At 44.5% G+C, this 25,914-nt stretch overlaps 1 protein-coding gene across 5 annotated transcripts in view; it reads left to right on the forward strand.

Annotated features, from left to right (window-relative positions):
• The window catches only part of FNDC3A (fibronectin type III domain containing 3A), a 1,314,248-nt gene that overhangs the window by 353,475 nt on the left and 934,859 nt on the right, over window positions 1-25,914 (forward strand). The window contains exon 1 of one of the 5 annotated variants that reach the window (XM_085621891.1): window positions 17,032-17,342. The exons of the other annotated variants lie outside the window; for them this stretch is intronic. Within the exon in view, the coding sequence (XP_085478017.1) occupies window positions 17,331-17,342 (12 nt within the window). The 5' untranslated portion in view covers window positions 17,032-17,330. Of the gene's footprint in view, window positions 1-17,031; window positions 17,343-25,914 lie in introns of those variants that run through there. 5 annotated transcript variants of the gene reach the window in all.

The raw sequence follows: 25,914 nt of genomic DNA on the forward strand, positions 1-25,914 counted from the left end.
TGAAGACATTTAAAGTGTATAATGCAAAGCTGGCTGCTGGTCGAAACGCATGCAGTCTATTGACAGCAGTAGTGCCATTGTTTATCGTTGAGGGATCACATGTGTAGGGGTGGTGCATTGTAGCAAGCGGTGTAGTGAAAGCAGCGTGGGCAGCTCATTGGGGAACGCAGGTGTGGTTACCTTAATACTTTGCCTTAATCTAACATATATGAAGAGATCCATCGGTGTGGGGTCCACGCCCTGAAAGAACTGTTACTTCGTTCGGAAGGGCCCTGCTATATATAGGTCTCACCATTTTGTAATATTTACCTTGCTTAGTAATTGGCGGCACCCTAGTTCCTGGGTCACCTCCAGTTCGGGATGGCGAGCAAGCAGGAGCAGGGGCGAGTACAGCATTGATATGTCTACTCGCTTCGCAATTTTCTGCCAAGCTATCGCTGTGCACACTACCGTAGTGGGGTCAGTGTCCCTTTCCCGGGTGCACGTTGCTATGAATCCCGACAGCGGGATCGGCTCCATATAGCATTGCTCCACTGCTAGAAGTGGCATGTATGGGGGAGGTGTGAACTAGTATGTTGCGAAGTGGGCCTGTGCACAGAGGTAGTACAGTTCGAAGTCGGGCGCTTCAAATCCACCCCGCAAGAAGGGTAGCGTTCATGTCCTCCAATTCAATCTGGGTTGCTTCCCCCTCAAGCAAGTCTTATCAATTAAGATTTCAGATTTTTTTTTTTTATTACAGCCCGGGTTATTGGATATATTAATGAATAAATAGAGTAATTTAGGAAGGATAACCATTTTCATCAGAGAAATCCTCCCTGCCAGGGATAGGGGTAGAGCGATCCCTCTAGTGATTGACTCCGTCAAGTTCTCAAGACCCGCCCGTAATTAGCTCTGATCAATTCCCCTTTGTTTCTAGAGATAGTTATCCCTGGATATTTTGCTTCATCGGTGCACCATACAATGGGATAATCTAGTGTGTAAGGCAGGGCAGTTGCCGTGAGTGGGAATAATTGAGATTTCTCCCAGTTCATAATGACTCCTGATAGCTCGCCGAAGGCTACAAGCTCCCGTAGTATGGGGTTGAGACTAACTTGTGGTTCCTGGCGTGTAATGTAATATCATCTGCAAAAAGAGATATCAATACATGCCTGATTGGGTAGCAAAGACTCCACTCGCTGTGGTGTTGGAGAAGCTTAGCCGCCAGTGGCTCGATGGCCAGAGCGACTAACAGGGGGTAGAGTGGGCACCCCTGTCGTGTACCTCACGAAAGAAGCAAGGGGGTTGAGCTCACACCATTTATTAAGACTCTTGCTTGCAGTTGCTGATATAATTATTGGATCCATGATAGAAAGCCATGCGGTACTCCCATTCTCTGGAGTAGTCCAAAGAGATAGTCCCACTCCACCAAATCAAATGCTTTTGATGCGTCCATAAACACTGCAACAGCCGCTATCTCTGAATCAATATGCTGCATTATTGTAAAATGGGTGGGGAGGTTGTGCGAAGTGGCATGGTTGGCACAAATCCAACCTGGTCTGGTGGCACAGTGTATCCATGAGGAGGCTTAACCTATTATAGTATTTTGGCTAAAATGTTTATGTCACAGTTAATCAGGGAAAGTGCCCTATATTTACATTTATTAACTGGCTTCCCTGGCATAAGCCGTGAAATAATTGCAGCTTCCTGCATACTGGGGGGGGAGGGCTCCTGTCTTCTCGTACACTTTTTCCAAGATAAGGACTAGGTATTCTACATATGTCTTGTATAATTCTGCCGGTAGGCCATCTGGACTGCATGATCGCTGTCCGGATCTCATCCTTCTCAATCTCCACGGAGTGGAAGTCTCTTTGTGCCTCTCCTAGCCAGCCTAAAGCGACCTGCTCCAGATATGGCGACAGTGTGATCGGGTGCTGTCTCTTTGTGGTGAAAAGGGAGGAGTAATAAGTCATAAATGTTCAGAGTATATAAGGCGAATCCCTAATTATTGCTCCCCCTGCTTCCCGAATTTCCAGTATGTAATTATGGAACCGGGGCATGCAAATCTGGTCAGTTAGCGCTTTTCTCGGCCTCTCCCCCCTCACCATATCTGCGGGCTTTAAAATATTTGCCACACAATAGACATTCACGTTCTGCAGTGTCTCTATATTTGGTCATTTTGTTCCTAAGTGTAAGTTGTACTGCTGCAGTCTGGGAGCGGCCAAGCTCCTGCTCCATTCCGTTCAATTTCCCCTTCTAGTCGATTAAGCGTTGACCGAAGATCTCTCAAAACCCTGCCTCCATTAGCACTGCAAATCCCACATATGGTGACTTTGAAAGCCTCCCATACTGTAGCCATATGTTCCACTGTATTCATGTTGAGCTGAAAAAATTCCTGTATTTCTTGCCCCGTTTCTGTATGGAATACTGCGTCTAATAATTTTGTTGGGTTTCAGCGCCAGGCTATGTGGGGGACGCATGCGGCTGGAGGGGTGAGTCTCATTTCCACTGGGGAATGATATGAGTATGTGCGTACAAGATGCTCAACCCGGGACAGCCAAGGGCCTAACCCCCTGGATACCACCCAGTAGTCAAGACTTGACCATGTAGCGTGTGCCGTGGCATAATGAGGTCCCTCTCTATGTCCCGGGTGCAAGTGTCTCCAGGTATCTAAGAGGCAATTAGTTGTAATAATATCTTGTACTGGCCGCTGGGTGCTGGTGTAATGATGTGGCTGGGGATGCGATCTATCAAGTGCTGGTGCGAGCGCTGTGTTGAAGTCTCCTCCCCATATCATGTAAGTAGACCCAATGGCCATTATTTTGCCCCATAAGTTGGCAAAAAAAACAGATTGTCAGAATTGGGCCCGTAGCAGCTCACTAATCTATCTGAATAAGAAGCTAGTTTGCCCCACATAGGACTAAATCAGCCTGCGGGTCCTGCAGAGCTTCCATGGATATGTAAGCCATGTTTAATTAGTTTTTTCCTGTTCTTTTTGTTTTTCATGCTTAGACCAGGCCTGAACCAGGTTAGGTGAATCCGGACCCTTAATTCTTGCAAAAATTCCAAAAAGACTTACTAAGCAGTCTAAAAACGTATTCAAATCCATTGCCTGTTTAGATTGCTTCCTCTTGGGCTCCTTATGAGAGACTTGATTATTTACTCTGTGGAATTTAAATAGAACCATAATTGGCTCAGGTTCACATGGCTAGATAATCATAATCTGAAGATTGAGAATTGATCCAGTAAATTGGAGGACTATAGGACTATAGATTAGAATGCCAAAGACTTCACTTAATGTGACTAATTATTGTAACTAATGTGTGACCCATGAAGATTCGAAACCTCTTGATTCGAACAGTGTTCGAGTCATAGAGCAGTGGTAGCCTTATAGATGGTTAACTAGCTATAAAAATCTCAATAGCATAGCATGGTTATTATCTATTCCAATTGATACTACAAAAAATAAGATGAGTTGAATATTCAGTGCTTGGAGCATTAGCTTCAGTCGGTTTTCCTTGGTGTCCTAAAAGAGACATGCAGTAGAAAATTAGTGTAAACGACCTTTCAGTACACAATAAAGTATTGTTTATTTATTGTTTATGGAATGGAAGTTTTGAGAAGAAACGTCTAAAAAAAAGTCTTAGAAATTAACTGTAAAAACACAGTTTAAGTGGAATTATGGTCGCAAATTTCAGTTATTTTCGGAAGCTATTGTTAAGACTACAGTCTAACTTGCACAACAGGTGTCAGGAAAATATATATTTCCCTTACAGCCTCTCTTTGTGCCTCTTTCCATCATGGTGTAGAAATCTTCATTGTTTTTTATGGGATGTTCTTCTTCTTTAGATAGCACAGTTTTCAATATTTACCTTGTTTTGCAGTCTTCTTTGCAGGTCCTTTGCACAGCTGGTCGAACATCGCCACTCAGTTGGGAGAAATCCCACTGATGTACAGCTCACCTTGTCTCCCTGCACCTGCCAGCTGTCTCTCTTCCATGTCCCACCGCCACACACCCTCCTCCCGGAGGGCCACATCCACCAGGTGGAATTGCTTGCACATCAGGAGCACTACACCACATATATTTACCTTTTGGGTGCTATGAATGTGACCTCCACGTCTATAGCACTCATAATCAGATGCTGTGGAGGTCACATCCAAGTGCCCTGGGCAGGAACCCTCCTGGTAGTGACACCAGGACCTCATATAAGAAAGGAAGGGGTAGGGGCAGTCCACCATCGGCAAGGCCAAGCCCCCACCCCATAAACAGGGTGTAATAGTATTTCTGCCCACCTGGGGGCCAGATTAGGGGTATGCCCCTAGTTCCCCTATGGGGTCGGGCTGAAAGACCTCTAGAGACCAGAGCTAAATTTGAAAAACAATAAAGGGGTGGGGGCCGCCACAAGGTGCAGTGCCATACCCCCATCTCAAAAAAGTCAGAACAGTCTTCTACCCCCTCGTCTAGGGGCAGACTGAGGGATATGCCCCCTGTTTATCCCCACAGGGGGGTAGACAGCACACTAGACATCAGGGGTAGTAACAAAAAACAAAGGGGTTGGAGAAGAACACCATGGGCAGCCATGCCCCACCCCAGTAAGGGAGTACCAGTCTTTTGGCCCTCCAAGGGACAGATTGAGGTGTATGTCCCTAATTTGCCCCCAGGTAGCAGAAAGCATACTAGATACCAGGGATTGTAAAATGGTGTCTGTAGGAGAGTAGGGTCTGCTATCCTATGGTCACCCCAAATTTTTTGCTTTTGCTTCACTGGTTTTATGACTTAGTGTGGCTGTGGGCCTGCTAATCAGACCCACAGCCCTGCTGTTCTCTCCCTAAATGAATGCCAATGCACACTAGGTGCATTACCAATTGGAACTGGTTCACCTTATAGACCCTGTAACAGTGTACCCCAGGTACCCAGGGCATAGGTGTATCCAAGGCCTACCAGGGGCTGCAGCATGTATTATGCCACCCCTGGCCTGGCCTCACTATTTGACACAACTGGCTGATCACTCAGCTGGGGTAAGTTGGTGTAATCACCTCTTACTTAGGTATAGTATATCTATATCTAACATATATGGACACATGGTAACCTATCAGTCACTCCTATGGCAGGCCTTAACAATCCTGGAGGCAGAGTGCTTGGTTTCATGTGAGATGGTGCTCTGGCATGAGCTGAGCCTGTCTGCAGCTTTCGGAACAACGTCCTTTAGCTGTTTCCATGATATTGCCATACCATATACTCTTAAGTGCATTATGGGCCTCGCGGTCAAATGCTAACTCTGGTTTGGCTTTATCAAAACATGTCGAGTAAGGTGTCATACGATTTGGAATACTACCCCCTCGCCAATTCTGGCGATGGGGGTAGCATTCCACCCTTCTAGAGGGACACGACATGTGCCTAACCTGAAACCCGGGTCAAGTTAGACAGAGCCTCAGCATCACAAAATGGATGCTGCCACCACAGACACAAGTCTGCCCTCCTGCTGCTGGGAGTCCTTCCAGCTTGGGAGGTTTGGACAAAGGGTTTCCTGTCAGGGGAGGTGCTTGCACCATCCCAAACAGGATTTTGTGTAGTGGGCTAGGGAGGGCTGAATAGATTGAGACATGCCTGGGGCACACAAGGTGTCCCCGTGCATATGCCAGTTCAAACTGGAACTGGGGATCTCCAGCCCCGGCCCTGATGCGAAACTGAACAAAGGAGAGGGGGTGTAACCACCCCCCTTCCTGGTCCCACCCAGAGGAGGGACCTAGCAGGTAATCCAGCCCCTAGATTTGGAATAAGAGTAGGAGCTGTGTCCCAGGACTTTAGATCATCCTGAAACTCGACTTGAAGAAGAAGAATCACTGGACTTCGACATTCTGCTGCACAGAAGACTGAAGAGAATCTGCCTTGTGGTCAAGGAGTGACCACCCTGTGAACACAGGCACCATCCAGCAACTCAACGACTGCTTTGCCGCCGCCTCCTGCCGGAGACCGAGCCCAGAGCCCGACAAGACCCAGACTCCCAGACATCTCAGAGCCTGATCCACAGTCCCTGCAAAGAAGAGACCCGTGGAGGCACCGAGAGACGTGGGACCGGCCATCTTGAAACGTCCACGACAAGCTGACTGCGCAGCACCCGAGGCATCCTCATCGTTGTGCATAGGGCCCTGAGAAGCCCCAACACCGAGCAGCATTTGCACCAAATACCAGCCCTCCAGCATCCACGAGATCTGCGTGGGGCCCTTTTGCTTTTTGCCACTCGACGCGTCATCCCGGTTACTGGCCCGTTGGCTAGTGGCCATCTTGGCGACGAAATCTACGAACAACACTGCTGGTCTGGTTGCTCCAGACTGGCCCTTGCCCCTGTGAAAAGGAGCAGCCCCTCTGACCTTGCTGGTTAGAGCATCAAGCTTTCATCGACTCCTGCGTGGCTTGCATTAGCCAAGGCCTGTTTGCTCCCATTGAGAAGCCGACACCGCCATCAGCTAGAGCCTTCGTGGGACAGCTCGTGAGTGACTCCTGGACGTCGTCAACATCTTCACTTCCACGTGGCTGCAGAGACAAGCTTCACTTTTTCACCTGTTGGCATCCGACTTCGCCTGGTTCCTTCCTGGTTCCACGCCGGTCACTGGCTAGTGACTCTGAACAGTGTCCCCTCTGCTTTCAGGTCTTCTACTCTTCAGATCCACCCTTGGATCCACCGGAACTCTTCTGGCCTGGCCGCCTGCAGTATCTTCATCTTCAGGCTCCATAGACCTGCACGACGAAACTCGACGAACTTTGACACCTATGCACCCGCTTCCTGTGGGTGAGGTAACGCTGGCACTCCGGTGCTCCTGTGTAGAGAAACATCTCTAGTGTCTAGGTTTCCAAGCGTTAGGTTCTGGTCCATCCGGAAGACTCCCTTTGCTTTAACTTTGTGACTTTTACGCACCCATTGAATCCAATTGGTGCATGCGTGTAACTTTCAACACTGCACACGCATCCTGTGGGCCTCCTGGTCACTAACTACTGTTAGCTCCTCGTAGTCCCAGCAATTCCCTAGGCCTTCTTACTTTTCTATACCTGGTTCTTATACCACTATTTTAGTATATGGTTTAGCGGGCCACCCGGGCCCATCCATAATTGTGCAACTTTTGTATATTTAAACACTGCCTTGTTTTAACGAATGTGCTTTTGTGCTCATAAAGAGTATAGGGGATACTTTTAGTAAATAAATACATATATATTTTGAATATATATCTGTGTGGTGTCCTTTCATTTGGTATTCAAGGAGGTTACATATGGTAAAACAGCTGGCTTCACATGCCCTCAAGAGTTTAGCCTGCAGACTGCACTGTCCACGCTACCACTAGGATAGCTGGTCTATCAAGGTTGGCTTCAACCACCACCATAAGGGTTGCTTGGCATGGTACAAGGTGATCACTAGAACTAGTGAGCAGCATATACCAGGCCAACTTCTCACAGTGTCAACACAAACAAAAGGTTGAGGGTTTCCTACCCTGTCTTAGAGTCACACCCATAATCCAGAAGGGCAACAGAGTATTTCTGTCCCCCTGGGGGCAGATAGGAAGGTTGCCCCCATTAGAGAGGTTGTTTCTAATCTGCCCCCTTGGGGTAGAAAGCCCATTAGTCATCAGGCAAAATAGTGGGGTGTGGACATGCCACCCTGGCATTGGGTCATTCCCTGACTCAAAAGGGTCAAACCAGTCTTTTGTGCCCCCCCACCATGGGGGGCAGGTAGAGGATTTGCCATATTTGTGCTACCAGGTGGTAGGTGGGGGATAATGGGATGGGGTCTGTCCTATCCTGCTGTCAGGCCCAACCCCCACCTTCCACAGCTAAAGCCTCACCGGTCTTTCTGCTCCCCTGGTAACTAAAGTTTCCCAATCAGATTGGCAAGTGAGAGAAAGTTTTTGATTATTTTGGGTGTTGTTTTTACAAATGGGCCAGCCGAGTGGGGCTAAATCCAAATGTCGTCCCACTTGCCATGTTGAATGGCAGCACTTTTCAGCCTTGGGTGGGCCACCACCTGTAAAAATCTACCAAACCCAGACATTTCTGAAAGCCAAAAACCCGGGGGAGTCTATGGTGGTGTGCCTCATGTGGATACCACCACTTGTTTTACCCGCAATACCCTCCAAACCTCAAATCTTGGTTAAAATCACTCAATTTCCATGCATTCCTGTGATTTGAACTTCCAGAACCCACTCGGGTCCATCAAGTTCCTACCATCCAGTGTCCCCTCACTTGTCACTCCCATTGACTCTGGTTTGATCCGTGATATTCAGCAAAGTGTGAGGTGTAAAGAAGCATTGTGGTTAAGAAAACATCATGGGATTCCACGCCAGGCACACCAACCTGTGCTCCCCCTGGTGTCTAGTTTTCAGATATGTCTGACTATGGTAGGTGTTCTTGGGTGCTAGGGCCCAAAATCTGCAGCTAACTGCATTGTGAAAAAAAAAGATTTTACTGGGTTAAATGTAATGTCTCCAAACCACATTTTGAGGTGTTCTGTGCTGCAGCCCTAGGCCCAGTGACACAAGCGAGGTGACATTTTTATTGTGAGACAGATGGAAATACAGAATAGGAGAACATTTGTTATTGCCAATTTGGCTTCCCTTTGTTTGTTGCTTCCAAATGTAAGCCAATGTGTAAGAAAGAAGACATTTTGCAAAATGCTTCTGAATCTCAGGTTAGTATGGATAACCACAGATTAAGAGATTTACAACTATCCACTATTCCTAAACTAAGCATCTTGTGTACATTTCAGAAATACATAGGATTCCTTCATACCTAGTTTTCATTCATTATATTTTACCACGTGCATTTTCCGTATAGTTGGTACACAATGAAAAATCATTGTAAGGTGCAGCTAAGTTACTGCCTCTAGGTATTGAGTGTTTTTGGAGAATCTACAAGCCTTACATATTACTACGACCAGAAGGATTTGCCGGACAAAATTGTATTTTTCTCCTGTAAATTGGCTATTGTGACAAGGAGCTGCAGATGAAAACTTTGTCACATATTGTTTTATTTTTTTAATTCTGTTTATTGAAAACAGGGCATACTAAAAAGCGGTTACAGATTGGTAGATTTAAAATATTAAATCAAAAGGAAAATATGCTGTTCCTTATAGGTCGGAATTTAAAGGGTCACAGGAGACAAGGATCCCATGATTCCAATAGTATGGAAAAATGTTGGGAATCCAAAATTTTGGATAATAATGCCCTCACACACCCTTGCAGGTGTCATGCTTCATCATCTGGGCTGCTCCTCGTCGGGTCGGCGGTGCAATACCCGACGGGTTCCCTAAAATTAGGGGCTCTTTGGCGGAGATCTTTTTATCCAATAGCCATATGATGATGTGCGGGTATGGGGCCAGTATTGTGTAGATGAAGTGAGATAAAATAGGGTGCCGAAGTAAGCAAGTGTTTTATTCTGGGGGTCTCCTACCCTAATTAAAAATAAAGAGCAAGGCACTAGTCTGAGTGTGATGTCTCATATAGTGTCTTTCCTTGTTCTATCAAGTGTGGGTCGACATGTTTCTCGCTAGTGGAAAAATATCCAAGCGATTCTTCAGGACCAGCGAAATAGATAACTATCTACACATGATTTACGTAGTAATATATTTACTCACAGTGAAAATGCTTCTTGGCTAATGTGTCTGTATCTACCTATATAGGGAGACAAAAATATTTAAAAAATATATCTTTTCATTAGGAAAACAGAACATGATCAACCTAGGTACGATCTCAGAGTGACTCTAATTCCTCATCATTAGCACACGTGTCGTGATTATTATGGTGCTAAAATCAATATTAAAAGTGAACAGGTGGTAAAAATCCACAGTGAACTAATGTGACTCTAAGCCCCTGTGGAAAAACCATGATACAGCAGCAGAAATAATAAAGGGTACTCACCCTAATCAGTAAAATCCCCAGGCATCATCAGTACCCGGTGGTTTATGCATAACGCAAAGCTCCTATAGCAATGAGGCTGAACAAGCAGATAGAACCACTGACTATCGCCTTAAACACTGATGTTGTCAACACAGTTGTTCATTGGAGATGTAAAGGAATTTTAAAGAAACCGTTGTCTCACTCGTAATATCATTTATCTCACTCGTGAACACAAGAGGGAAATATCTTTTGTTTTGGCTATCTAGTGAAAGTATAGCGTGGCGGAGCAGCAAAGGTTGGTGTCACCTTATTTTTTAAAAAGAGATACAGGGAAAGGCACTGAATAACGTCTTAAACACTGGTATTATCATCACAATGAGTCATTGGAGATGTAAAGGAGTTTAAAAGAAAACACTTGTCTCACACGTAATATCAGTGGTCTGACTTGTAAGGTCAAGCAGAAGATGTGTGATATTAAAGCTATCTAGTAGAGGTATAGCGTTGTAGAAAAATAGCGAGGGAGAAGGAACGAGATTAACGTGTGTGATGTTTAACCTCGGGTGCTCAAATTTATCAATCTAAAAAAGTCGGAGGTGTTCTGGGGCAGTAAAAACAAACTCTAATCAGACTTGGCAAGATTGATTCAGTGTACTCGGGAGGGCGCCGAAATCGGCAAGCAATACAAATAGTCAGTAGTTCAGGAATTACTCACAGAGGTTTCTCGTTATGCTGCTTGATGACCTTCCCTGTCCACCGGGTCCGGGAGGTGTTTCAGTCAGTCCCTCCTTAGTTTTTCAATGCTCGAATCACCACGTGTCACTGGGTGTGGTTTAGCATGGTTGGGTTGTTGTGGGTCTCGAGCAAAGAAATGACAGCGGCCATCTTGTAATGGTGACAAGTGCGTGGAGCGCAACGGGTAACATTTATTGTATGTTCGCAAAAAACTCACATATATTTGTTAAGATATTGGAGATGTCATAGGTCATTGAAAAGCGGTTTTAGGCGATAAAAAATATATATACGCTGATGGACCCAAAAAGGAATGTTAGATTAACAGGAATAAAACCAGCAGTTAAATTACGATAATGTTCGTCGTGCTCAAGAATGAAATCAACTCGGTTAGTTGATGCGGGTATGTCAAAAAGAACCTTAATTGGAGTATATTCTATGGTTCAAAAAACGCAATGTTACTGAGATGGTAGACTAACAGCAAAGACCATTTCCTGAGGTCCAACGAAGTAATTTAAAGTAAGGAGAAAAGAAAGATTTTGAACAACTGGAGGCTTTAGATTTGAATGGAGCTCCAAGGAATATCATCATTCAACCCTCTAACCTGTGAGGAAAGACGGTGTATCCATCTTTGTTCCTTGGTAAATAGCTGTGTTTTGGATGAGTTCTGGGAAGCTTCCAGAACCACCCATTTAAGAGAGTCCGGAGAGTGGGCTTTTTCCAAAAAGTGAAGGCACATTTTGGTGTTATTTTTACGGCAGCGAAAATTGCTGCGATGTTCTGAGATCCGGACTTTAATTGGGCGCGTGGTCATTCCCACATAGTGAAGACCACAGGGACAAGTCAGTAGTAAATACAATTTGCGGTGTTACAGTTTGTGTGTGTTCTCATCTGATGGCATCTGATGGATGCGTCCCGAAACCTATACGTCCCGAAACCTATACGTCCGCTCCCGGTCCTCCCTCTCGGGAGGACCGGGAGCGGACGTATAGGTTTCGGGACGCATCCATCAGATGTCACAAGGAGACAAAAACTGTGGACTCCATCCGCCCCTACCCCCATGGGACATATTGTCCATTTAACTAGGGCTTCAACTTTGGAAGCAGTTATAATACGGTGAAGTGTGACCAACGCCACACCACTCACAAAGTGGTAAAATTATACCAACATTTGGTAAGAACGGAGCCCTTTTTCTCATCTCTAGGTCCTGATGAATGCCATGGACCCTATTGGGCCACTTGGGCAGAAACATGTCGACCATCCACTAGACGGTAGGGGACAATAACCACCCCAATTACCATCACATTCACATTTTAATATCATATAGTTTTCATTTCACATTAAAAACGCCTCTGACTACTATAATGATTTTTAACCCCACTCACATATCCACGGGCCCCCACTTAGTCACTTAGAAGTGCATCCTTGTCGTCAAGTGTATGCCCGCCCTCCATCAAACGAAGGTTTTGGAGGGCGAGGACTGGTCAATGATGAAGCATGACACCAGGTGGTGTGTGAGACCAGTCCGTAACTTTTTGTGAGATGCCCACACTCACGACGTTCTTGTAACTCGTTTGGGTTATCACACTAGGAGCAGCTCTTTTGTGATAAACACTTAATATTGGAGGCCGCTAGCTCCAGAACCCCACGCCTCTTGTTCCCCCCCTCCACACATCCAGTGGAACAATCTTGTGATTAGGTAAATAAATGTAACCATCTCCCCATTAACCCATAAATCACCCACCGTAGAGATGCCAATAGAATACCACCTATGGAAACCCTTACTATTCCAAAGTCTACCCAGTCACTGTGCTTCCCAGAGTGGGGTGAGCTGAGTTACAACTCCACTCCAGCCTAGTTTTTTGAGTGCAGAGTACCAAACCCGGACTGTATGTGCCGTGGGTCCGATTAATGGGGTAGTTCGCAGTGTTGTATGTAGCGCTCTCATGACGCCCCCTTCTCCCAAACCGTATAAGGCTGCTTTATACGCAGGGTCTGTTTGCGGGGCATGTATCCATTGATTAAGTGCTTTCAACTGCGATGCCCAGTAATATAGTTGTATGTTCGGGAGCGCTATGCCCCCATCATACCAGCCTTGGACCTATTTGCCTTACATAATTGGCCCACCAAGTGTGTTTCTTGAAGTAGTGCCACCGCAGGGGCCTGTCGTTTTAAGTATTGCAGAATTAATCCTCTTTTAATCTTATCGCCGAGCCCGTGGACGTTCCACGTAAGGAATGACAAGGGAGCAGTCGGCGTCAAGGGAGGTAGTGTTGGGTCAGGTCTCTGCTGGGTCCTCACTGCTGTTTTCTATTATGGTCCGTACGCATAGCAATGGAACTGTGTTGGCAATGTGTCAGATGCGTAGTGTTTAGGTGAAAGTAACTAACCACCACCCTTGTAGAACCTGCAAAGAAAAAAACATAAATCACAATTAACAATCCCCCCTCACCCTCCCTCCTCCCTGCCTCCCTGCATGACGGACTTAAAACTACCCGCCTCCCCAACTGTGCAGAGTGCTCAGTACCTTTTCCCAATACCATAACGGGGGGAGATCATCCGTAGTCCCCTAGTACCTCCCCGACAACATCATGTACTTTAGTGGCTGTACCCGCTCCAGCAGTGAATGCAATAAAGGATACGTTCTGGGTGTCAACTGGGTCATCACAGAAAAGTTTTATATGTTCCCACTGCCATCTTTACAGCATTGTCCCTCGCCGCAATGGCCACTTGCTGATGTTGGCCAGAGGTTGGCCTACTCAGCCAATAAGTAGTCAAGTTCCGACTGTCCATCAGTGCCAGTGTTCCTCCGTGCCATAGTTATGATCATTCTCCTCCACTGGTATAAGACGGTCTGTCCATTGCGTCCGCCTGTTCCGGATCTTCCAGCGTGTCATTTCTCCCACGTTGTCCGTTACCTCCGACAGTTTGAGTCGATCTTGTGACCCTGCGCCAACCCTCCAGCCACTCCTGAGCGTCTTCGGGTGTCAGAAAAAAACACACTTTGCCCTCGGCTTCTACCCTCAGTTTAGCTTGGAACAGCATGGAATATTTAAGTCCACGGTCTATGAGTGCCTTTTTAACAGCAAGGAATCCACTGCGTTGTTTCGTGACTGCTGCCGTGTAGTCCGGGAAGATTGTGATAGTATAGTCATCGAGTCGCAGTGGAGAGGCAGTACGGGCAGTTTGCAATATCACGTCACTATCCCAGTAGTTAAAAATGTGGGCAAGAATGGGTCTTGGGGGTGCCCCCGGTCTGGGTTTCCCACCTGGTACCCGGTGCGCCCTTGCCACAGAAAAATAGTTAGTGAGGCCCCATGGCTGGAGGTGGTTTGTGATGAGGTCCTCGACAAAGAGGTCAAGTGCCAGGCCACCTGCCCGTTCCGGTACACTTATGAGGCGAATGTTGTTCCGCCACGATCGGCCTTCCTGATCTTCGAGCTTGGCGGCCAGCAGTTTGTTGTCCACCTTGAGTTGGTGAACCTGCTTCTTGAGAGTGGATGTATCGCTTGCGAGGGCCGTTGCTGTAGTTTCCACCACCGAGACTCTGGTGGACATTCTGTTGAAATCAGCTCGGATTAGTGAAAGTTCCACTGAGAGGGATCCAATACGGGAATCAAGGAAGGCGTGGAGGCTATTTAATGTGTTCATAATGTCTTGCAGCGTAATCTCGTGTTTCTCAGTGCCTTTAGAGCTAGGTGCAGACACAGTGTCCTGTCCTGCGGGTTCTGCCTGCGGTTTAACATAGGCGGAATTCTCCAGTTTGGCATGATGCGTGCCCTTCTGAGGTTTGGCACTCATTTTGGCAGTGAGTACGGCAAATTGCTATGTTCCAGTGCTGGGTTGGTAGTCACCGTTGCCCACCAGTGTGCTGCCTTAGCACACGCGGCCTTTTGGGTTTCCCACCCCCAGCACTGCGTCTTTTCCGTGGGGCACCACTGCAGTATTTACGCCACCAGGATCGTTGGGTGCTGGTGTTGTTGTGAGGTCTGATGTTGAGGGATGGTGTCACCCCGTGCCCGGGTGGCAGCGGATTGCCGGAGTCAGACACCCCCCCCCCTTCGGGTTGTCAATGAGCCGCCTGCGTTAATACTGCACAGTGGATGCAGTCGCTGTGGTGAGGCAGGGGGGGCCTACTTTCTACCTCTGGTGCGCTGGTCGTCTGCCAGCCCGAATCCAACCATCAGGGTGTCCATTCGGGCTGTTGCCGTACGTTGTGTAAGTCTGGGCTTGCGCCGCTACCAGGCGGTCCCGTCCCGCCTCAGACAGTGTAGAAGCTCCAAAACGCTGTTCGTGACGCCACTGCGATCTTCTGCGGTCGCGGGTGCTGTATATGCGGCCGCTAATCACCCCAGTCTTTCAAGGTGGTAAGGTGTCAGAGCCATGCCAGGCTGCCCCTTTCTAGCCCCGACACCACGCTCCACTCTCAATGGGCGTCGGACCCCCGTGCGTGCCGCGGCCGGCTCCGTCCCAACTTTAGTCCCCGGCTTGTCTCACCGAAGGAGGCCACGTTTTTCTGTTCGACGTCGCTTCCTCAAGGAGACCTTACTCGAGTTCGGACCACCAGCAGTGCAGGCACGAGTTCCTCCGACACCACTAACTCCAAGTGGAAGTGGAAAAAACCTCTGGATCAGTGTGCGGATCAGCGGGGAAGATATGGGGACGGCGGAGACTCGCTAGACTGTGGCCATTTTCTCGGGCTGCTAGCCACCCCCCTCACATATGGGGGTTTTTGTTCATACTCATTTGCATTATGTTTTTATTTATACTGTTAGTTTCTATGGAAAAACATGAAGGGATCTACACAAATGATCCCTTGCTGAGTTCAAAAGTTTGTCTACTTTTCAGAAAGGTATAGTGTCCCGTGATCACTCATGGGTCTCACACCTGCTTCCACCAAAATCTGCAAGCAGGCTGAAGCCACAGAAATTAGGAAAATGGACTAACGCATAGATAAATGCTAGCACTGGTATTTTTTTTTCTTTCTTCATCTCTACTTATTTCTGAATGCTGGAAAGATGGTGATCGTAACACAGCAAACATTTAGTTGATGTCATTTTCAGAGAAAAAAAGGACACTTTATTGCACAGTAATTTTCCTATTTTTCCAACCAAAACCTAAGTTTAGCTATATTGTGGGCATTTTCTTGCTTTCCTCCAAGGGAGCTGGCTACCTTTAAAATTTCCAGAATGTTGAAAAAATGGACCCAAATTTAGCGTGGATACTTTTTGTTGAAAGAAGTTATGAAGGTTTAAATGCGTGGTACCCCTAACATCCAATAAAGGGATTAGTGCGGGGGTTTGGAATCCCTAGCAGTTAAGAGGTACCTGTCAGCCTAGAAGTGGGCTCCGCCATCTTTTCAGCCCCACGGGTGGAACGGCTCACGCCTTCCTTGGGACACAGGCCCAGCCAAGAATCCGAAGGGTTCCCACCCGGAATGCTACCTCCTCTCAACGTCGTGCCTCACCCTCTGACACTGTTTTAGCAGTGGAAAAAGACCTTGAGGGCGGAGCTGCTTTAGCACATCCAAAAAGTATGGTATAGTGAAGAACTTGTCTTGCTTCCTCCAGTATTGAGAAAATAACAGCTTATTTCAAGTTATTTTCCCTACAAACGACAAACGAAGTTCGAACTTTTAAAAATAATTCATTCTTAAGACTTGGACCAAAATGATATCTTTTTTTGTAATTTTGCCCCCCCCCCCCCCCCCGCCCTCCTATGCTTTGATATTACTTAATGAGTGCTTGTATTTTTCTAGAGAATAATTCAGGCGCCTTTACTGGTATTATGAGGAGGGTATTCTGCTCCTGCAAGTATTGCATTCAATCAGATGATTCACTAAATGTCCCCGACCTTATGCAGCAAACCATTGGCGCCAAGATACTTAGTCAAGTAGTGTACGCTGTGCAAACGCGTCTAGTCATTCAGTTTGCAGAAAACTGCCCAAAAGAAAATCTGATGTCAAATTTGAAAGTTCTAGAATCGGAATTGCTTTTGAGTTCATTATTTAGGTTTTTATACTTTTCTTTGTTGAGTGCAATGTGACAAGGACAGCATTTTGGAAATCTTCATAGTACGTCACATCTGCATCATGTAATGTTTAAAACGTCTTCAGTGTGTATTGGTAAAATCCCGTACTTATGCCTGGATACCTGTGTGCGGTTAATTTGTTCCCTAGCTGAAAACCAACCCACCCAGTGACCTATCCGCACATAAAAATAGAACACTGGCAGGAAGCAAACTAGCTATAAATTAAAAAGCTAAAAAAAAAATCCATAAAAACAGTACGTTGGAGGCTCTGTTCTCTTAAATCCTGCTCTTCTGTTGACTGACGTTAGATGATCCAGAAGCAGATGCTGCTGCAGCTATTTGTTGATTCAGTTGCCATGGTGATGTGATACAGTCGTGTACAGAGGAAGCTCACTGTACATTGGCTAATTTGATAGGAAGCAGGGCCTGAGGAGGGCATTGGCGACTGCCCCGATAATTGGTCATACCTTGAACGGTCTCCTATCACACGCGGTACGGCTGCACGGCCACTGACGGGCAGGGACTTCGCCATGGATGGAATTTAGCTTACACCGGCTGGGTAAACAGAGGCCTAATGCCCTGCACGTCAATGAAGATCGCCTCAGTATTTAGTGAATGGAACAGATCGGAGCATCCGGACTGGTCACTGCTGAATCTTCCAGCAGCCTTTGTCACTGCGATAGCGCCAGCTGAATGAACGAACTAAAAGGATGCGAGCAACAGTAAGTGAAAGCGCAGATGCTTTTGTAAACGTCGTTTAGCTGCCAGCATTTAAGAGATTGGTGACCGTTCTTGCTGCAGCATCGTGTTTGTGTGGTCCTTTGCCCCACAAGTCTGGAATGTGAGCGTTTTGTGCGAGTGTTGTATTCTACTTGAAGCGAAAACGCAGCCGATGCATGCCCGCGCCTTCTGAGACCGAGCTGCTCGCCGAAGAATGGCAGCATGCGTGTTGCAGGTCTGCGAGCATCTGTAGCATGCCATTCTGGCGATACCTTAGGAGGGTTCACACGGCAGTTACAGGTCGACAACCGCATCGACGCCTGCAGCAGGTGATAAATACATCTGATGAATGTCAAGTTTATGTTCCACATGTAAAAAAAGCGAACTGTCCTGCTCGATGTTTGCAGCTTAAGGTCCGGCAACTGATGTTTATGTGAGGGTGTCGTGCTTTTTTGGGTTGTTGCCTTGCACTGAGCCGGCTTGGCATTCGTACACCATTGCTTTTGTACAAAGCTTTACACCAAGGCATGCGGAATACCATCGCACGCCTCCTTATGAAGGTAGAATGTGCTGTGCTATCATAGTTATACCTTTATACATATGGGCGATAACATCTAACGACTGTGGTAGAATTAGATAAAGCATAGGCTGCGGCAACTGCTATCCACCTGTAGCATGGACTTCCTGCTTCATATTTGCTGCATCCAATTTAAGTGTGTATATCTATCTAACTCTCTCTCTCTCTCTCTCTCTCTCTCTCTCTCTCTATATATATATATATATATATATATATATATAGATAGATATATAGTGGTTGTTTTTATTGCGTGCAGTGATAATATTTCTGCAGCAAAAGTATTTGAATAATGTGACAAAAAGCAAAATTATGTGTTACCTTTTCTGGTGGTAGTATTTTCAAACATTTGGTCTAGAAAACCTTTTCGTGAAATCCGATCTCCAGATTATCTAAACAATATGGCAAATACAGTAAATGCATTTGTCTGTAGTAAACACTACAGCCACAGAATTATATCAATCCACTCATTATTGTCACTTGTGTTTTTTTTTTACTACAATGTATCCATGAAACGTAAAGACAACCTAAACATTCTGATTTCAGTCAGAGCCTATTGAAGAAGCAGCTTTTACAAGCTATTTCCAAATAAACATACACTTTAAAAAAAAGCATATTAGGTAACGTGTAATATTGTTCTATATAACTGCCCCAAGGTTCTGTTTCCCTTTACAAACCACTCTGATCTGACGTAGTGCATCAGTTAATGCAGCGCAATGCCAGTCGCCAGCCTTCAAGCTTCTTTACATTCCTTATTGTTACAATCACGCTGGAATTTTCTTCAGCAGAATAATTGTTGATTGCAAGGCTTTTATTTGAACATTTTGTCTTTTTCCATTTGTTTTGATTTCCATTTGGTTCGACTATAAGTGATAAAATAATGGACATCTACATATTCTTAATCTTTGGTTGTCATCAGTTCGTGAGAAATGACTGTGACGTTTCCTGCTCAGTAGAAGACCGATCCTAGTTTGAATACTTGAGGATTCATTGTGACATACTGTAGTTGAAAGGGTATTGAACTGATCCCCTCTGAAGACGAAATTATTCTTAAACATGAGTGCGTACTCCTGAAATATACATCTTAGAATCTGTCTGCAGAAAATATTGGCGTGTTTGAAATATGAATATTCAGCATCTTTTGTAGTTGGATGATATTTGTTTTAAATTTGATATATTTCTCAAAGGCGAGGTTTAAAACAACGTTTAAGCAGGCCTACTTAAAAAGATGTATTATATGCGTCCCTGAGGCTGATGTTTGAATAGGGTACTGCTTTTCTAGGTCATGACTTCTGGCTGGAGCGCCAGCTTCCATTACTGTTTAGCTCACTGACAAAAGGTGTAATAAGAGGCAAGCTGTTTCACAAACATTACCCCCGGCCACAAATCTCCTGATCTGTTACTTGTACGTTAACAAGCAGCTGCTGTATTACGATAGATTCCTTAGTTTAAGTCTGGCATTCAGGATTTCTGTCAATTATGTGTAATATTTTGTGGTATTTGAATTTTGAACAGTGTGATTTAATGTTTTTGTGTGTGTATTGTTTTATTTCATATTACGGGCTCTAAGAAGCTCAACGTTTCCCTGCAGCACATTACAATTGAAATGAACATATTTAGTAAATTCTTTAAAATCTAGCATTCAAATCCATTGCAATTTATTTTGTGTTTAACATAATTAGTCATGGTTTTTCATTCAGAAAGGCTATCTTTGACCCAAATATTAGGAAACACCTGTTTTATTTGGGTACCTGGTGCTGTTTAAAGATATTTGAAATGTAGGACAAACCAGGAAATAATATACAATGCATTTTAGGTTATTAGTTTTGATGTGTGTACAAAAGACAGCACCATCAAAAGAATTGAACGGTGGACTAGTCATTGGCTTACCTAGCGACATCGTTCCTCAAGTGCCCTACAGGATTCAGTCTGACAGCTCCACCACAGCTTCAAGATTTATTTAGCACCATGTCATCTAATACCCAGCACCTAGCAAAGTCTGTTGACTGATCATCGCATGTGATTATATCCAGCAGGGAGTAAACACCATCGATCATTTTCACATTCACAATTTCACATTTCTTTAGAAAGCCTAGCATACTGCAACATTAAGCATTTGAGAAAGTGCACTTTGTTACAACTTAGTGACACAATAATTCTATTTGTTTACTGCTTATAGTGATCGTACCTGAATCAATATTTTTCTGTTGCAACAGTAGAATATCCCATGATCCTTTATGGTCCCGCCCCTAGACTTTATGGTATTCACTCTACACTGCACATTACGTCTGACAAATCCAGTATATAAATGCTAATTCTTCAAATGTAGGTACATGCATCACTTTTTTAAGGAAAGTAAGCAACACTGGTAAAAAGCACTGGGGGTGAAGCATGCTAGTTCTGCCCATGACTTTGTGAGAACTGCATTCACTTATTTTAGTAACCGTAGTTTGCTGGAGAGATCTAGACAGTACGACAAAATCTAGCATCACTTATATTGCTAGAGTGCATACCCAGGGTTTTAAGTAGGATGAAAAAACTGGGGGGTCTCTCAAAGTGGTGTTGCCAATGTAATTAAGGGCGTGGCGTGTCTTTGATTGAGTGGCTTAAAAACATAAGCTAAAAATCTGTGCTTAGCATAGTGTGCCGCCCGACTTGTATTTTGCTGTTTCTGTCAGTGCAACCAGATATATGATACAACAAGTAACATCACACCTACAACAAGTCAGGACTATTGGCTTTGTCAATGGTTGTAAGTTGCATAAGATAAATAAGCAGCAACTATGGCTTCTATATAATATTGAAAAAGCTTCCACCTAAAGCCCTGGTGACCCCACGACAATGTTGCTGCTCCTGAGTTTCAAAAAGAGAAGGGAAAACCAGAGAGAAAATGACTCTCTTTAAAGGATTTCCCTTCCCCTACAACGCTCATCTGGCATGACGTCATGCCGTAACTTCTCCACTAGTGAGAAGTGAGCATTGTGCGCACATGCACATGATGTGCCTGCTGTCACTGCTGGACCGCCTGTGCCAGGGCTCTGCACCGGTGAGACCCGGCCCACTTAAAGCCTTGTGCATACCATACATTTTGTGCAGTCTCTTAGGAGTTTAATAGATGCAGTGGAAAAGGTTAAACTTAGATAATTTAAACTAAACAATCTGGGATACTATTGTGGCAAATTCCACTATGGTCCCCGTTCTTCATCTAAGAACTGAACCTCCAAGTCTTATATCCTACCTAGAGTGGGGGCTAATACTTGGATAATTTGTTTTCTATAAATAATAGTTACATATCAGTTTTTCTCCTCATCATGTGTGATCATGGTCCTAAGGCAGATGTGTACTTCTGGCTCCATGTCTCCTGCTCCCCAACTCAGTCTAACCACTCTAATCATTTGACTGTATGCCAAGAATTAACTCCCCCAAACCACTTTCGGGATCCATTAATGACAAGGTCACATAATGTTTCTTACCCTCGGTCCATCTAGAGTTGTTTATTGAATAACATGAACAAGCGTCTTGTCCTGAGGGTAACTCCATAGTGGGATCTCAAAAATATATAGTTAACCTCCCCATGTCATTTTCGTTCAGTGGCTTGAACAATATAGGGGCACTATAGTTATTTTCAGTATTACATCTCTAGTGGTGTTACTACTGAGTCATGCACTGGAGCAAGCTCTTCACACAAAAATACCACTAATGCAGAAAGAATCCCAGAGAGCAGTTGGTTTACATATTGAAGCTGAGCTGCAATATAATACCATTTCATATCTGGAACACAAAGCCCCCCCCCCTTCCCAATTTTTAACTGTAGCTTGGTCAAAGCAACTTTTTCGTGCCTTCAATTCACATTGACCCACTTATAAGGAAATGGAATTCCTTTAAAAAATATTGGTCTCCCGTCCACTGGAAGTTTATTGAAGTAATACAGCAATTGAGTGAAGATCACAATTCTGACCAATGCAACTCTGCCAGCCACTGATAATACCAATATTTTTTAAAAGCTTATCAGTCTCTGTAATGGTCCTAGAGCTCTATGCTACTTACCTGAAATCAGATGCTCATCTTTGTGATACATATGGACAGCCAGGCATTTAAACACAGTTGTGGTACATTCCAGAAATCCTAAATGGATCCGATCAACTTCTGAGGGATTTCATCCCACAATCGGGACAGGCACTGTTTCTCAAAGTTTACAATCAAGCCAGTAATTTTGCCAAAGGTGTTAGCAACTTCCATGACTGTAGCCAGGTTCGCTACTTGGTTCTCTATATAAACTAACACATTATCAGCATATGAAGAAGTCGAATGCCACTGATGATTGAGTGATATTCCTCTCATGGGATGCATGTTATGAATCCCACAGCCAGTGGCCTAATGGCCATGACAAATAAAATAGGTAAAAAGTGTCTCGCTCCTCATTCTAAACTAAATTGTGTTGAGATCGGCCAGTCCTCCTCATTAGCGCTTTAGGGCATATTTAGAACAGTGTAATCCAAGCTAACGTCTCTGGGCCAGAATTTAGTTTCTAAAGTGCCTCTTGGATTTAGGACCTGTTTATGGGGTGAAAAGCCTTCTCAGTGTTGATAGACATCACAGAATGCAGTTGTTTGGCATGTATTGATATTAATTGATTCAAAACGGGTAGGTGTCTTACCTAGCACCAAATACATTTGTCAGAATATCCTAAGTAAGATAGAACCTTCAAAATGCTATTGGGTATCATTTTTGTACAAATTAAAAAAATTCAAGTTAATCGAAGATGAAGGTCTGTAAAAGTCTTATGTAAGGGATCCCTGTCAGGTTTGAGGACGCCACCATCTTATCTGCTATATTTGAGAAAAAGAGTACACCAGCTTTATCCAGCCTCAAAAAGTTCCTCAACATGTGTCACATAAAACAACAATACAGCCAATCTAAGCCAGTAGTCTCCCCTTTCCCATCATATTGGTTACCTCTTTATTATCCACAGTCAACAAAGAGCCATCTGTAGTCTCCCTTTGCTGCAGAGATATCCCTGGAAGGACTGCGTCATTTACAAAGTCATCAAGAGCCAGTACATAGGGATTTATTTGCACAGAATTTAGTTTGTTTTAAAACTTCATAAAAACCTCAGTAATTCCAGCCTGTGTAAAAATGTTATTTCCTGTAGTTGATTTACTTCATTGAAAAGCAGTTCTGACAAACCAGGTAAGCTTTTTGCCTGTCCTATCCTTAATCAATTTTGGATCTGCAATGTAATTAGTCAACAGCCCACAACACATAAGGCAAAAAGTTACCCACTATTCATACTGCCGTTGTCTGCAAGAACTCAGTCGGGCGCACATTTGGGACTTAAACACACAGTAGGGTAATACTGGTGCAATCTAATTGTCGGAATACTATCAATTACCCTTCTTCATTGACAATTCACACATTTTCTCTTAAGGCGGGCACTCCCAAGGTGGACCCAAAAAAGCACTCTTCAAGCATATGAAGAGTAAGTGGTACAATTAGTCCATCCCTTCCAGATCTTCATCAGGTTCACAGATTCTGAACTGTCAAGGTGTCTCTCTTCTAAAAATTAAAAACCTCTCCACATTGAAGTTAACAGACACCAGCACCAATAACCTCACCCAACTCACACCCCTGACCCATTTAATCACAGTCCTGGCCATCTCAGCATCATCCAACAAAAAACACCCCAACAAAACAATTACAATTACTGTCATTACACAGCTTACAGATATGTTTGCATATAATTGTCCATATCAGCTTGTCTAGGATAATGCCATAAGGCATCCAGATCTTTAAATTAATGTTGACGCTACCCTTGTGTGTTGTCCTATGTCTTTCTCCTGTTTCTGATATGGATTTATGCTTAAATTTTATTTTTATTATCCAAGCTAACTTCCTGCCTAGTCTCTGTCCTTTCTCATATTTATGCTGCATCACATTATGTCCCAGAAATGCAATTTCCATCTCACTAGCTTCAAGTCTTTTTTTATGTGTCTAAATTTAGAAAGTAATTCATGATTCGGTGATGAGTCATATTGGTATTTCAGTGCAGCAATTGATTTTTAAAGACCATGCAAGTCTCTGTCAGTGACGTAAAGGCACAACCATCATATACTATGAACATAAGCATTAAATGTGTTCCACGCTATTGTTTGTGAAATAACTTATGAAAAAAGTTCTGGAAGAATTGTCTCTCTCACTCTCCCCGCATCGATGTTGCAAGTGCTATTTGTGATGGGGCATCCTATTTGACTAAAGCTTGTCATGTACAGCTTACAGTTGGTGTGTTAAAAGTCAAGTATTTAAATTGAGTGGTCAGATAATGTATGTAGAAGTATTATACATTTCCCTGTGGACTAATACATGTGATTTGTGAGGATGAACCGACATATAAAATAATGTTGGGTTGACTTGCCCTGCATATGTCGTCATATTTGTACTAAATTAATATTGTACTAAATTTGTACTAAATCAATTTGGACTAAATCAATATTGAATGAGAAGTAAAGCTATCCTGGACTTTTTTGTTTGTGTTGTCTCATATAATACTGGGTCTAGAATCGTGTTCAGGCGGCACTCCCTCCTGAACAGACGCACTTGATCTCTAATGCTATGACTGATGGTAAAAATATTATTGTGCAATTCTGAGTTATCCTGCCTTGGACTATAGCTATTGCTGTAGTTATATTTAGACCATATAATATCCCTTGGGACAACATACTTCTAAGTTCTGTATTAGATCACATTTGCTAGCCCCTCAAAAGCTGATAGTGAGAGATGCATAAAACTTATTTGTGGAGAAATGTTCTACCTGCTAGATTGTGCCTTATAGACACAGACATCTGCGCACGACACACAGTCGCAGACGCAGACTGCGAACATGGATGCCAGACCCCCTCACACAACACATACAGGCAACCATTAGTTTTTAAACACTATGTTATACACCCCAATGAACGATCGGACCTTGGTATCGGGTCAACCACGATCCCACCCATCCCCCACGGCTGCCTGCCCCTAGAAGTACGCGGACCCATCATCCATCAGGGCATATGTCAACCCGCGACCACCGGCGACACAAGTACCCAAAACTCCATGGACTCCCCCTCCCCCGTTCAATTCCAACCCAGTTCTGTTCAGAAATTTTACATAGGATCACGTCCACAAGGGCAAGACATTGGACTAATAACTGCATGACGAACGATGCATTTATTTTGATGTTCAGAATATATCGATGGATAACTTGCCACACGATGCAAAATGTCACAGTAAGTACAAAATGTCAATAAAAATGTTAAAAAAAAAAAAATAGACACAGACATCTGCTGCATCACCACTCACAATCTCTACACAGGAGGGCTTTATGATGTGAATTATGCATCCATGGAGACATTGCGTACCCTTTCCCAGCCTGGTCATTGGCTCTCACACTGGTTTCTGTCAATGGTTAGGCCTTGTTAAAATCTAGGCCTGGCATGTGCACAGCACAGATATGTTGTTGTATCTCTAGGAAGACCCTGACGAAACGTAATTTTGTTGCCCCGTTACTAGCCCCAGGACAGACACAGGAAGTACACACAGAGACTACAAGCCTCCAGAGTCTTTATATCCCCCTTGTAGCCCAACCACTTGCTAGTGCCCTCGTTCCCAGGAAGGGGCTGGATCTTGTTGTTTATATCTAAATAGGCCACACACAGCGTGGGCCTGCTTGGCCTGGGTCAAGGGCAGGCCGATCATTGACCAGAAAAGCCCTGGCTGGCACCCACACCCCCAAACTTGTGGATTGTAGCTCAAGGATCAGGAAGTGTCTGTGACCTGCAGATGTTTCAAAGGATGCAGAGTATGTAGGCAGGTTTAGAGCAAAGACATTTTAGAAAACTGTCCAAATTTAAGGCAAAACCTACCACTTATAATAAAGAAGACAATATGTTTGCGCAATTATGACTTTGCCCACATACAGTGGTCTGTCAAGCTGGACACTCAAAAATTGTTAATGTCAGAAA

The sequence above is a fragment of the Triturus cristatus genome, chromosome 8 (genome assembly GCF_964204655.1).
Source record: "Triturus cristatus chromosome 8, aTriCri1.1, whole genome shotgun sequence".
Taxonomy (NCBI): Eukaryota; Metazoa; Chordata; class Amphibia; order Caudata; family Salamandridae; genus Triturus; species Triturus cristatus.